General features: G+C 36.3%; 1 protein-coding gene across 2 annotated transcripts; it reads left to right on the top strand.

The window, feature by feature from the left end:
- Positions 1–2618: 2618 nt before the first annotated feature.
- Positions 2619–11740, top strand: LOC131653163 (F-box protein At4g00755-like). 2 transcript variants are annotated; one of them, XM_058923249.1, is made up of 6 exons: positions 2619–2796; positions 4832–4985; positions 5235–5651; positions 5768–5937; positions 6531–6661; positions 11489–11740. In XM_058923249.1, exons 2-6 carry the CDS (start codon positions 4850–4852, stop codon positions 11610–11612), a joined length of 978 nt encoding a protein of 325 aa, XP_058779232.1. In that variant the 5' UTR covers positions 2619–2796; positions 4832–4849; the 3' UTR covers positions 11613–11740. The 2 variants fall into 2 exon arrangements, with proteins under 2 accessions (XP_058779232.1, XP_058779233.1); XM_058923250.1 differs by having other exon boundaries at positions 2620–2796; positions 6543–6661.
- Positions 11741–13390: the final 1650 nt, after the last annotated feature.

The raw sequence follows: 13390 nt of genomic DNA, 5'->3' as shown, positions 1-13390 counted from the left end.
TGTCTAACTTTGTTAAGCTACCAGCTATCCTATTCATGAGATAATTTCTAATCCATTCACACATAGTGATAATTGGTTTATCTCTAGCCTGCAATATGGTACTATTAAAAGACTCACTGATGTTATTCATAAGGACATCACACTTTGGATAATAGCTGAAGGCATGCTTACACCATAGTTTGGTAGGAACACCAACTAGCCACTCCCAAGCCTTTGGATCAAGGTGCCTTAACTCAGACATCTTTTTCTCCCAAGCCTGTACATAAGTTGCCTTTGCTGCTCCCATCATTAGATCCCTTATTGCACTACCTCCACCAAATTTCTTTTTGAAGTTGGCATACAAATGCCTTAGACATATTCTATGCTCGATTGACTCAAACATCTCTTCAAACACAGCCACTAGTCCCTATAATATTGACATTAAACATAACACAGTTACTATACATAACACAGTTACTAAACATAAAACTAGTCCCTATAATATTGACATTAAACATAACACAGTTACTAAATGATAACCAATTTATGCTAGAGGATATGAAAAATACTAAACAATAACACAGTTACCTTTTGTTAGTCAGATATAAAAACATATCTCCCTTGTTGTCCAATGTCTTCCATTAGTAGTTGCAAAAACCATCTCCAACTTTCTTTTGACTCTGTCTCCACAACACCAAATGCTAGAGGAAAGTATTGATCATTGGGATCTCTAGCTACAGCAATAAGTAGTTGGCCACCATATTTTGTCTTCAAATGACAACCATCTACACCAACAAATGGTCTGCAACCTTGCAGAAAGCCTTTCTTGCAGCCATCAAAACAAAAGTAGAAGCTCCCAAATCTTGGTGGAAGAGTTGGGATTGGCCTCTCCACATTGATCTTTGCAGTGTTTCCATCATTTTGTTTCTTAAGTTCTGCAGCATATCTATATAACATTGAATATTGCTTACATGAGTCACCTTCAATAATTTCCTCAGCTATGTTTTTTCCTCTCCATGCCCTTCCTTTAGTAATTCCAACTGAGTACTTGCTCCTTAATTCTGCCATTAGATCTGAAACTTTGACTTTGCCACTATACTGCCTCTTTTCTACCACAACCTTAGACACCCACTTAGAATTTGCTGACTTGTTATTCAAAACCCTAGCACATGTATGTGTCCCCACCCAAGTCTTTAATTGAAAAGTTTGTTTGTCACCAACTTTACTACAAAGGGCTAAAAAACCACATTTACCCCCTACATTCTACCCTTACCCTATTACTTTCATTTTTCACAAACCTAATCTCTCTACCATTTAAAACAGACCATTCTCTTATGGCATCTTTGAATTCAACAAGAGAGTTAAACTCCATACCTAGTTTGAACTCATAGTCTTTGTTGAGTAAATCTCCCCTAAACTTCTCATATTTGGGCATCTTTTCATCATCACTAGCATCTGGATCAGAACTTTCAAGCTCTTCACTTTCATAATCCCCATCTTCCTCTACAACCCTTTCAGAACTTGGTTGGCCACCAGCAATTTTTGAATGAACATGTAACTTCAGTTTTTTGGGAGAACTCGGTGTTGATGTATTCTTCCTAGCTCTCAACTTGAACCTTAATTTCTTACCACCAATTTCAACCCTATTACCTTCATCAGGTTTATCAACCTCCACGACCACGAATCCTTCTTTAGCATCATTTACTCTTTCTTCCTCACTGTCACCAAAAGTAACTCCATCAGCTTCTTCATCCTCACTCGATTCCTCAATAGCAACTTCAATGATATTTGGATTCTCAACCCTATCTGTGTTTCCTCCAACAAATTTTTCAAGCCAAATATGTCCCTCAACATTGTTCATAATAGCATGATTTGCTATTTCTGTAACATGTACATCATCAGTAACATGAAAAAATTTCTCATCTGTACTGTACCTTCGATTTTCCTCCACAAGCGGACTCCAGCACAATCAAAACCACACTCCATAACCAAACTCAAGGCTTCATAGTATGACCAAGTATCTGATTCTTGCCCACGAACAAAAGTTTCATCACCTCCTTGGTAAAATACGAAGCTTCCACTTTCACGTACAAATTGACCTCCATGGTGTATGCATAAGTCGAACAATGGCATGGCGAAAACAGAAATTAGGGTTTTTTTAGACGAGATTACGGTGTTTGAAACGAGATTACGGTGTTTGAAACGAGATTACGGTGTTTGAAACGAGATTACGGTAGATTGAAGATGGTGGATTGAAGATGGTGGGTTTCAAAACGTTAGGTTTCAGGGGGTGAAAGAGGAAAGAGGAAAGTGAAATTGCCACATAAAATATGTTAAAGAAATAAATATGACACATATGTATTATATTCTTTGCCACATCAGCTAAAAATCACATGTCATCCACTAAAATCCACTTAAGGTTTAAAAAGAGGGAATCTGGAAATTACAGGGATGGAATCTAAATTTTTTTTTTACAGGGTTGTTTTCCGGATTTCCCCCAAATGGCAGGGGACAAAATAGCGTTTAACCCTATATTTTTTTTAAATATAGACTTTTATGGTCTACCTAAAACATAATTTTTTATTTTTTACTTTTGTAAAACAAATGATTGTGCTTGGAAAATAAAAATATCTTCTAATGTCACAAATACCCCCACCTCTCTAAACGAACAGAGAGCGGAAGAAGGATTTTTTATAGTGAGACAATGGAGAAAGAGGAATTGCGCAGAAGAAAGAATGAGCGATGCGAGAGAATCAAAATTGAGCACTGCATGTACCTACTGCACAGCAGAATGGATTGCGGTTTCTTTGATTTCAGGTATCATTCTTAATTTTCTATTTTTACTTGAGTTGTGTGACTTTTTCTTCTCATATTTTGTATATGTTAGCATGAATGACCATAAAATTTATGAAAATTCTACTTCTATTTCTTCTTAACTTTTTTGGCTATTTGTGTTATAATAATTTGTTGTTTGTATTAGTTAATTGAAATGTTTATGGTTGCAAGTTTTTATAATTGAAGATTGTTACTTATTTGTTGGTTTTAAAATCTAGGGTTGTTGTGAGTTATTACTGCCTTGTGCTTTCTATCATACACATTTTCTTTGAGAGTGTTTGGTTACTGATTAATATTCACTGAGGTTGGGGTTGTAGATTTTTAGGAGGATTTGATGAGGAAGTAAATCATGTTTGCATTATTTAGGTAAGTTAACTTAACCAATTTATAAATTGCTTATTGAAAAATATATAAAATCCTTAAAGAATGAACCAATTCTAAATATATTTTCTAAGAGGAGAGATTGTTATACGGATCATCGCATTGAATTTATTTTTTTGTTAAAATTTGGGTTTGGATTTTGTCTGGGAGAAAAGACAGTTCAAAGAAGCATTTTTTAGATTGACGATTTGGCGGAGGGTAGGGCAGAGAAGATGTGAGGCAGATAAAGAGGAGGAAGAGAGTGGCTACAGATTGGTGATGGTTAAGGCGGTGAGGATAAAGATGACTTGAGTGGTCCATGGCTTGGCTGAGAATTTTCAACACATAGCTAAGCACAAATCAGTGGAGACCAAGGCGGCCAGCCATTTATGAAAGGGGCGGAGCGAAGTTAACAAAACTTTGATCTGACGATGATTAATTGTTGGACTTACCGCCTTAATTGCAGTCCGCCTCTAGTCGCCTTAATTGCGGCACTTTGGCTTGCTTTCATTGCAGTCCTAACACCTTCATTGTGTTGGCTTTGAAGGGGTGGATTTAGTCCCACATTGCTTAGAGATATGGCCTGTGTTGTGTTTATAAGTGGGGGTAATCCTCACCTTACAAGCCGTTTTTGTAGGAATGAGTTAGGCCCAACCCAAATTCTGAGATTAAGAGTTGACAATATTGCCCTGTTGGCCAATAAAAATACCAAAAATTAAGATTCAACGATAATTACAAGATTGTTCATTGATACACCACGTACATTGTATGCTAGACGTCAAAGAAATAGATAAATAAAAAGATTGACATAAAAATATCTCAATCCACAGTATATTTTTTTTCCCGAAAAAGTACATATAAAAAGAGAACAAATTTCCAGAATATTTCATTTGAGGGATGACTTGTCCTTCTAGAAGAGTTCTACCCTTAAGAGTTAAGACACCACGGTTATAAATCCCGTGCCATCCATTCCTATGCTTTTGTTTTCTCTCACTTTCTAGGTCTTTTGTCATCTCAGACTCATACTCTTTTGCTGAAAGGTAATTCCTTTTCCATGCCTATGAGTATGCGTGTTCATAGTTTTCGCATACAACATTGTGACTTTATATTTTCTTAATACAAGCATGGATTTCCTTCCTTGAATGTCTCTTTTCCTTATATTCTTATTTTTATTTAGCATGATTTGGTCACGGTGCAAAATTTCCACTTAATTTTTATTGCTCGACTGTGATTGTCCCCGTGATATCAAGGTTTGCGGCTGGATCGGCCATATTTGAGTGTCATCTTCTGTTATTATCACCAATAATGGATAGGATTTATATCATTGATGCACGCGCGTGTAAACTATTATCAATTTCATTTTTCTTGCTTTGGCTTGGTGAATTCTCAAATGGCATACTTTTCTTAAATTGTATAATGTTCATCCGAGGCGCTATCTGTTAATCATGTTTTGGACTTTTGGTGGTAGGCAAATTTTCAACTTTATTTTATCATATATTTGTCAGTGCTTTAATCTTAAGAGGGTCTGATTTTTTAAAGAAATTGATTTCAACTCATATTTATGAAGATTTCCAGTTTGTGTTTTGATATCACTATTGCTGGCATTGAGCTTTAGCTGTTCTGCAGTGATTGAATGACCACTTTTGCTTTCAATCAGGATCTTATACTTGAGAATATGTCGAAAGTGAAAACCAATTTGGATTTAATCCAATGGCTCGGACATGACATGTCAATTAAAGTTTTCTCCTATTTGGATAATCCTCGTGATCTTGTTTGTGCATCTGCCGTTTCTAGTTCTTGGAATGATTTTGGTAAGCTATCTATTTTTTATTTCTTCCAGTGCTAGGATTTTATCATTTGTATCTTTATTTGTTTAAATGCTTATTCATCCAGAAGGTTTTTATCTATGCTATATCAAATTTGTGAGTTTTAATGGCATGCTTCTGAAAGTGAATTTCTCTAATGCTAAATTGTTCTCTAAATTCTGCGTGTAGCTCAATGTTCTCTGGCTTTATTTTGCTGTTCAAATGGTAATAATATGAAATCTAAATATTTTGCAGTTATTGAAAATGGTCTCTGCAAGGAACTTTGCTTGAAAATGATTCCTGAATTATCTAGTGTAGTTCGAACCATTGAGGGGGACAACCTGATTGAATTTGATGGTAACAATGTGGGGTATTATTATACAAGAAAACGGGAGTGTCTTAAAAGAGATCATAGAGTCTATGCAATTCTAGCGTTTGGTCTCATGCCAATGGGTAACAACTGCATCTCACAAGCCATATGTGCATCCAGCACTAATGATCCCATAAAAGAAAGCCTTACAAATACATTGGAGCCTAGGGATATTACTGAACGTGGCCTATCATATTGGTCAAGTATAGGGCAAAGCAATCCTTGTGTTACCGAGACTTTGCTTTATCGGCTATATTCCAAGATATGTCTTGTCACCGAGATTTATGTCCAACCATTCCAAGGTTAATCCTGTAGATATGTTGATGTATTTTGTATATCAATTTGAATTGAAAAATAAGTTATACTGAGGATTCCAAACTTTTGCTTCTGCTGACATAGAATTTGTATTTCTTGTCAGATTATGTTCATGATGGCGTCCCTATATATTCAGCTAAAGCTATCCGATTTAGATTGGGCGGGGCAAGAGACCCCATGAAAATAGATTCAAAGTTTGATTTACGTGATGAAGTGGCTTTAAGCAGACTTACCATATGGACATATGCTTCGCCTGTATTTCCAATGTCTCAGGTTTGTTGTACTATGAACATATATGGGGTGGTGGTTGACTATCCATTCTAAATACCATTATCTAGTTTTTGTCAATTTTTGTATGAAATTTAATATGCATTATTTTGGATAATGGTAATTGGCTCTGATAGAGTATAAGTTAAAACAGTAAATAGTAGAAGGTAGATGAGTAAGGATGCCAATGGATACTTCAAAGTTTTTCCATGGTGAAGGGGTTAAAACTGTTATTAATAGGTACTACTTAGCTCAATTAGTAGCAGAAGGGTAGAGATATCATTCAATTTTTTTGTTTTTGGATAAAGAGCCAAAAGGCAATATGATTTGTTTTGAATTCTCTACCTTTTTTGGTTTAGATATGATAAGCACATTCTCTCCCTTTCTCTTTAGATTTTCTAAATTGTTCTCTTGTGGATATTTAATGATATTTTGGTAATTACTCAAGATATGAAGTTATTTTTGAGGTGGTGTAGTTTCTCATCTCTCTGTACCTTCTTAAAATAACAAGTATAGTTTTGAAATTTTACCCTTTTGAACTACATTTTTTAGCGTAGTATATTCTATCCATGTTTATGAAATTTGAAATGCATTAACAGCATATTGTACAGGAAAACAAGTTACAGCATTTCAAGCTACCTGAACCTGTTTTGTGCATTGGAGGTTTTCTGCTAGTGGAGCTGTTGGGAAGTGCTCAAGAATTTGTAGGGAATAATTTATTCTACATATGGTATGTTTCTCAAATCTCATCTCTTCCGCTCACATGCACACACACGAATTAATGTTGTTTGGGTCAAATATTGACTGAAGAAGAGCATTTTTGCCAATTTAAATGGAATTGATAAGTTGGTTATTGATGGATTTTACAATTCCAGATTGATGAAATATGTATATTATTCAATAGAAATGATGAGCATAGAAGCTCTACAATGAAGGGATCACATGTCCGAAGTCAAAGACTCCTTGTTATTAGGGAATAAAAGTGAGAATTAAGTTTGTAACTAGAACTAATACACTTGTAGCTGATGAGTAACTAATTCTGTTAGTAAAACAGAATTAGTTATAGTAATTGGAACTGTAGCAAATTCTGTTAGTAGAACAGAACTATAAATAGTAATTGGAGTGAAGGGAAGTCAATTTTTGAACTCAATTGTAATCGGAAGAGTGGATTTCTCAAATCAGTCAGTTTATTGCAAACTCTGAATTCTTTTAGAATTCTTTATCTTCTTCCTTTGTTCCAATTGAAAATTCAATTGGCATCAGAGCAACACGATCTTGGAGTAATTCATCGTGCGCAATATCAGAAACTCAACCATAATGGAATTGCGACCATAGGAAGTGTAATGAGAATGGATACATTGAAGACAGAGGTTCTTGAATCGACGGAGACACTCATTTTGGGGAACCAACAAGGGGACCCAACGACGACTTCGAACTCCAAAACTGGTAACGGTGAAGGGGGATTCAATTTTGGGGATGCCAATGACGGACTTGGAACTGTGAGTAGATCCATTCTGAAAGAATGAGAAATAAGGCATCACAAGGTGGAATTGCCGCTTTTTAGTGGCGAAGACGCAGCTGGTTGGATTAGAAAAATTGAGCGTTATTTTCAATTTAGGCAACTGCCTAAGGAAGATAAGCTGGACACTGCGCTTATGGAGATGGAGGGAGAAGCCCTTGCATGGGTGCAGTGGTGGGAGGCAAACACTTTGGCGCCCAATTGGCACGATTTCAAAAATGCCATGCTTAGAAGGTTGCACCCACGGTGGTTTTGAATGTGGTGGAGCTGATGTTGGGACTGAAAAACGAAGGCAGTGAGAGAATTTCGAAGGAGTAAAGCTCTTTCCGATCATTTGAAGATTCCAGATCCATAACTCATCTTAGGAATGTTTTCTAATGAATTGAGGGACGAATTAGGGCTGAAGTGAGGCTGCAAAGACCCTAAGATTTGGCAGAAATGATGGACGTGGCTCTGCTGGCCGAGGAGAAATTGGGTCCGGGCAAATTTGGAGGGTATGTAGGAAACAAAAATTAGACTTTTAACAAATCTCGTGTGTTCAGAAATCGGAGAGCTGAACCAGGCAGCAAACAAACTAATTCTGTCAATGGAGATAAATCAAAAAGTGCAGCAGGAGAACATAAAGGATGTAAGAATTCCACCCAAAAGTTTTTATCTAGTGAAGATTTATGGAAAAAGAAGGAAAGGATTATGTTTCACTAGTGAATAAACATTTTAAATTCTAGTGATAGAGGAGAGCAGTGACAGGGAAGATTCAGATGTGTCCGAGAAGGAAGACATTGTATGGGAAACACAAATAGAAAATCTGGATTTGTATAGTTTAGCAGGAATTACTACTAAAAAATCTTTTATGATGTGGCAAGAGTTGTAGGAACAAAAGATTCTCGTGTTAATAAATAGTGGCACTTCCCACAGTTTTATTTCTTCTAAGATGATGGAGAGATTGGACCTAATGCCAGAGACTACAACGCCTTATTGGGTTCAGGTGGGAAATGGAGAAAAGATCCAATGTAATGGGGTGGGTAGAGGCGTGGAGATCAAATTACAAGGATTTGGTGTTGTGGCTGATTTTATGTATCCTGTTTAGATGGAGACAATGTTGTACTGGGAATGGAATGGTTGGATCTTGGGGACATTGAAGCCAACTTCAGGGACTTGAAATTGAGGATCAAGAGAGATGGGGTCAACTATAATTTGTTGGGGGATCCTGCCCTATCAAAGGGGAAACGACAACTAATCAATTGGTGTTTGAGTTGGAAAACACTACAGAAGCCTTTAAGGTAGATTGCAAAATCTTACAAGAGGTCAGCCATGGAAAGAACAGCATTTCAAGCCCTTTGCAGCAGTTTTGCAGGAGTTGAAGTTGTTTTCATGAAATTGGAAGGGGTGCCTCTTAAGAGGAGGCATGACCATACAATTATCTTGAAAGAGGGAGCAAACATACCTAATCTAAGACCTTATAGGTACCCTCAATTCAAAAAAATGAAATAGAGTTTGGTGGCAGATATGTTGAAAGCTGGCATTATTTTACCTAGTAGTAGCCCGTATGCAATCCCAATCATCTTGGTTAAGAGGAAGTACGGTAGTTGGATATTTTTTGTGTGAACTACTGGGCTTTGAATAAGGTGATGGTTCCCAACATATCTCCAATTCCTTTGATTGACTACTTGTTGGATGAACTAGCAGGTGCTCAAATATTTTCTAAACTAGATTTGAAATCTGTTCAAATCAGGATGACAGAGGATGCCATTCTAACATCAGCTTTTCATACGCACGAGGGACATTATGAATTCGTGCTCATGCCCTTTGGGTTAACTAACACTCCTTCAACATTTCAAGCTCTCATGAATGAGGTACTCAAGCCATTCTTAAGGAAGTTTGTATTTGTATTTTTTGACGATATACTAATATATAGTAGAAATATTGAGGATCATGTCATTCATTTGAGGAAGGTGTTTAGAATTTTGCTGCAGCATCAGCTAAATGTCAACAAAAAAAAGGTGATATTTTTTGGGGGCGTATTGTATCTTTCGAAGGGGTGTCAGCTGACCCAAAGCAGTTAGAGGCCATGCTGCAGTGACCAACCCCAAAGATGTCAAAGGCTGCTTATGTGGATTTCTGGGTCTCACTGGTTATTATGTAAGGTTAGTCCAAAGCTGTGGCTTGTTGACTCGACCTATAACTAAGTTGTGAAAAAAGTAAAAAATTTAAGTGCTCTATAGAAGCAGAGTCAGCTTTCCAAATATTGAAAACAGCCATGACAACTCTGCCTCTGCTGGCTGTTCCAGACTTAAAGAAGCAGTTTGTAATTGAGATAGATGCGTCCAACAAAGGGGTAGGAGCTATTTTAATGCAGGAAGGGAGGCCAATTTCATATTTCATCCAGAAACTGTCCACTAGAGCTCAGCAGGAATCAAAATATGAAAGAGAGCTGATGGTAATTGTGTTGGCTGTATAGAAATGGAGACACTACCTATTGGGGCAACATTTTATCATCAGAACTGATCAAAGAAGTCTTCAATTTTTGCAAGAACAAACCATATTAGGGGAAGATCAATTTAGGTGGACCTCTAAATTACTTGGGTTTGATTTTGAAGTACAATATAAACCAGGTAGTGCTAACAAGGTAGTAGATGCCTTATCCAGGCAATGCATCATCTCGAAGGTGAATTTGTTTGAATGGGAGGATTGGGAAAAGGAAATTATGGCTGATGAGCACATAGCAGCAGTGACACAGAAGGTATTGTTGGCGCCTAAAGGGGAGTCCAAATTCTGGGTCCAGAAGGGCAGACTAATGAGAGGCAGCAATCTTGTTTTACCAAGACAATTCTGAAAAATACCCACTACTTTGGCTGAATGTCATTCTTCTTTGGAAGGTCATTCAGGCCTTTTAGAACTTATAAGAGAACTGCAAACATCTAAGGGAGTACATTGGCAAAACAAGTATGAAACTCAAGCCCCATCTGAACTACTGCATCCCCTACCTATTCCCGCTAAGGTATAGGCTGATATCTCCATATGCTCTATTGGAGGATTACCTAGGGTGGGAGGAAAAGATAACATATTAGTAGTCATTGATAGACTTACTAGGCATACTCATTTTCTTTTATTGGGCCATCCCTGTACTACAAGAGAAGTTGCTGGGCTCATATCTAAAACATTTTCTCCGTGCTCTTCGATCCATCAATTCAGGATATGTAAGTTTTTTATCCCTCTATTCCAGTTATTGTTACCTCCTCTCCGTCCTTCTTCCTTGTTTATTTGAAGTGGATTAAAGCTGGATCCTTGGGCATTCACAAACAGATTGGAATGAAAACTGGGTCCATCGCATTTGGGCTGGTTACCCATACTTGGTCCAGAATCGAAACTTCCTCTACTTGCTCCCAGTTGCTAACCTGACCCATATCCTCATTTACCATGGGGCCCAATGTATAAATCTCTTCCTCCTCTCCGCACATTCTTGTATATGCATGCCCGTTTCCATATCCCAGCATATACCTCGCAAGTCCTTTCCAACATCTCCTGCCAACCTCATTACATGAACATAACACATTAAAACATCAAACACGTCGTTGGAGTTCTGGACGGAATCCGCCCACAAAGATCTTCGGGTAAATGACCAACCTGAGACGAAATACATTCAAATTTAGCAATGTATTTGTCTACACTTCGAGTTTGTGGAATTACGAGTAAATGATTTGAATAGAAGCATGATCCTAGATAGAACATTATGGCTCAAGTTGATCCATGTAGTCTACCCTACTTAGTGGATAAGGATTGATTGATGTGTAAACAATTCTCAAGATGTTATCTTGGTCTTGATGATTTAAGTTTTTGTTTTTTATAATAAGAAACAGAGGGAGCAATATTTTATCAAAATTTCATATTTTACCCTGAATGTTAGTAATTTATCTTGTTTCTCTCTTTATGAAGAATTGAAGCTTCTTTCATTTAAGTGACTTTTCTTACTTTACCCTGAATTGTTAGTAATTGCTTATGTCTTATTCTGGTATGATAAATTGGATTACTGTGGTGCAGCATCTCCCATGTTAAAGTTGTTGGACGAATACTTTCTCCAGAAATCCCTGTGAAGACGAGGGTAATTCGACGATTTTCCCTATCGAGCACCCAAGGTGGCGTGGCTAATCGGTTAATTAATTGATTAGAGAGTGTAAGAAAGATTACTATTTTTAGCACATTCTGTTAAATGGCATTATTGATTTGGATTTGTTATAGTCTCGGTTACATTTTGAATTTATTTAAATAAATAAAATTTCAGACTTGATGATAGATACCAAGTTATTTTATTTTGCCCTTGTAATGTTTTATGCACTTATTAGTTTTGCTTCAAGATGAAAATATGAATGTCACTCATCAAAATGTTTGTGTTGGTGTTTTTGGAATTTAAGGGAACAAAATAATATTGAACAAGCCATATACGTGATGTTTAAATTTTGGGGGGTGGAAATATGACTTTTTCTTCTCTCATTTGTCCTTTTGTTTCTTTCACCTTCTCGGAACTTTGTCAGTAATATTAGAGTTTGGTTTGTGTCGGTGGTGGAGTGATTTGAGAATTCACATTTGTGGTTAGGCTCGGTGGGAAAGGGGAAGGCGAATCGTAATGCAGATTTAGGTTGGTGATATGGGTGACTCACACTTATAGAAGAGATTATTGAAATTCAAGTGAGGGAGTAAGTCCCACAAAGATTAGAAATAGAGGAATTATAGAAGAGATTATTGAAATTCAAGTGAGGGAGTAAGTCCCACAAAGATTAGAAATAGAGGAAATGTTGGATATATAAGAGAAATAATGATCTATATTTGATATCATTAATTTTTAATTTATTCCAAAATAACAAATTGACACTCTATCCTTCTCTTCTTTTATAAACTATTTGGTTTAATAGACATTTATAGTTAAAAATAATACTAAAAAAATACTAGAATTAGGCTTTCACTTAATTTAATATTTTACTTTGTTCTCTTATTTAATAAACGTTAATTTTTAGTCTCTCAAAAATTCTTTCGTTAGTCAACTTAATCCATTCGATTAAATTTTGACTTTTAATATTTTAGAAGAGACAATATTATTGAGTGTCTATCATAATTTTATTAATTTTTTTATTTTAACCATTTGATTTTTTTAACAAATTGTATACCTTTAAATTTTGAAATTTGAAAGTCTATTAATTATAAGAGCACACCATCAACACATATTTCCTCCGGTCTCATATATAATCAAATTTACAAAAAAAACTCACTCTTTAAGAAGAATGTACCAATACATTTAATTCTTACATTCTTTCTAATTTTATCTCTATTTTTTGGTTTGAAAATCGTTGCAAACATTAAAATGTAAAAAAATTATAGGGGTATATTTGGAATAGTGACATTGAATATCCGATGGAGTACGAAACACATCTGAATCACGACTATCATTATCAGAAGTAACATCCATCCTTGAAGGGTTTTGTGTTGGAACCGTAGAGAGAATTGTCGTCCAATCAATTATAGCATCAGTACCTAAATCCAACTCATCAAAAACAGCTTCATCATCTTCCTCATCTTCCTCACTGCTCATGTTATAATCGGGATCAGATTCACTATCTTCATCTTCATTTGCAGCCTCCTCATTATCAACCTCCACCTCCACATTTTCCTCTTCATTTACACCTCCATATTTTCCTCTGGATTTGCAGCATCCTCATTATCAACCTCCACCTCCACGTTATTATTAGGATTAGCAGCCTCCTCATTATCAACCTCCACATTATTATTAACCTCCACCTCCTCACTAGTAACCTTAAACTCCACATTTACATCCTCCTCAAAAATAACATCATCAATACTAACTTCTTCAACCTTGTGCACAACATAAATGTCAACGAGTTTAACTCCTCTAACGTCTTCCACAAACTTTAACACGTCGCTATCATTATT

This window comes from Vicia villosa, linkage group LG2, assembly GCF_029867415.1.
Source record: "Vicia villosa cultivar HV-30 ecotype Madison, WI linkage group LG2, Vvil1.0, whole genome shotgun sequence".
NCBI lineage: Eukaryota > Viridiplantae > Streptophyta > Magnoliopsida > Fabales > Fabaceae > Vicia > Vicia villosa.
This window is presented reverse-complemented; position numbering and strand designations above follow the sequence as displayed.

What these genes read in the sequence shown, in the direction of transcription:
- LOC131653163 (XM_058923249.1), top strand. Translation starts at nt 4,850, where the DNA reads ATGTCGAAAGTGAAAACCAATTTGGATTTAATCCAATGGCTCGGACAT. An exon ending in TAGTTCTTGGAATGATTTTG is followed by an intron (nt 4,986 to 5,234) that starts GTAAGCTATCTA and finishes AATATTTTGCAG; the next exon opens with TTATTGAAAATGGTCTCTGC. An exon ending in TTATGTCCAACCATTCCAAG is followed by an intron (nt 5,652 to 5,767) that starts GTTAATCCTGTA and finishes ATTTCTTGTCAG; the next exon opens with ATTATGTTCATGATGGCGTC.